The sequence below is a fragment of the Brassica oleracea genome, chromosome C7 (assembly GCF_000695525.1).
Source record: "Brassica oleracea var. oleracea cultivar TO1000 chromosome C7, BOL, whole genome shotgun sequence".
Classification (NCBI taxonomy): Eukaryota; Viridiplantae; Streptophyta; class Magnoliopsida; order Brassicales; family Brassicaceae; genus Brassica; species Brassica oleracea.
The window spans coordinates 14209841-14210991 of NC_027754.1; the positions used below are offsets into that span (position 1 = coordinate 14209841).

At 40.1% G+C, this 1151-nt stretch overlaps 1 protein-coding gene across 1 annotated transcript; it reads right to left on the bottom strand.

Moving 5' to 3' along the window:
• Positions 1-171: 171 nt before the first annotated feature.
• On the bottom strand, positions 172-1050 carry LOC106302643. The gene has a single exon (XM_013739108.1). The coding sequence runs from the start codon at positions 1048-1050 to the stop codon at positions 172-174; it is 879 nt and encodes a 292-aa protein (XP_013594562.1).
• Positions 1051-1151: the final 101 nt, after the last annotated feature.

The window sequence follows — 1151 nt, forward strand, 5'->3', positions numbered from 1 at the left end:
TTGAAAAACATATAAACGAACTGGCTATATAAGCTGACCCTTACCATATGTGACTGGCTATATTGGTATTTTACAAGTTGCTCTGTTGTGCCCACTAATACCACATCTACTACACTTGCAAGGCTGCCTCTTTTGTAATGTTTGCGATGACCGAATTTTATCTTCAACAGTTTAATATCTGCGTTTTCTATTCCTTCCAACTGATTTTCTTGACTCTGGTGGTAGCACATTGACTTGGACAACATTTTCTGGTATGGACCAAGCATCCTCAGGAACAGCAATAGGATTGATGCTATCATGATAAGCTTCTCGCCAAGCTTCTATAGTGTACATCAAATTAGTCAATGTGTGTGGCTGTGTGCCAACATGAAAACCAGCTTTAATTGCGTGTCGACAAGGTATCTTCATCAAGTTGTACTTCCCACATGAGCAAGTCCGTCTATCCAAATCAACTAAGCAGTCGATTTTATCACCTCTAACAAGCAATCGACCATCGCTGACAGGGTAAACTGCAAATGTTTTGCCTTTCTCGGTCCTCCTTTCAATCTTTTTCTCCACATCTTTGGTGAGAGGATGATTATGCTTTGAAATCTTTTTCTTACGGTTATAAAACCACCGAGTCAACATTTCCCTGATACTGTCCAACAAGGGAATGATTGGATACTCTCTCGGCGAACACAAAGCAGAGTTGATGGATTCGGCAGGGTTTGTTGTCCTTATGTCATATCTATATCCAGAGAATTGACATCTTGCCCACTTTTTTACTTCAGCATCCCTTAGGTATTTTCCAATTGCCGAACTGATATTACACACATTAGCAAATGTCTTTTCAAACTCAGGAACTCTATAAACCTTGGACGCCTTTGCAACCAACCCAACAAGTCCTTTCCCATGGTAATATGTTACCACATTATTCAACAAATGATGAATGCAAATACCATGTTTGGCTGTTGGATACACAGTCTCAAGCGCCTTAGCAATAGCCGCATGTCTATCCGAAATGAAAGCCAAATGATGATCATCAGCAATGACAACATTTAGTTGTCTCATAAACCATTCCCAAGAATTTTCATTCTCTGAGTCGACTACTCCGAATGCAAGAGGATACAAATTAGAATTTCCGTCTACAGCAGTTGCAACCAATAGAACTC

What these genes read in the sequence shown, in the direction of transcription:
- LOC106302643 (XM_013739108.1), bottom strand. Translation starts at nt 1,050, where the DNA reads ATGAGACAACTAAATGTTGTCATTGCTGATGATCATCATTTGGCTTTC.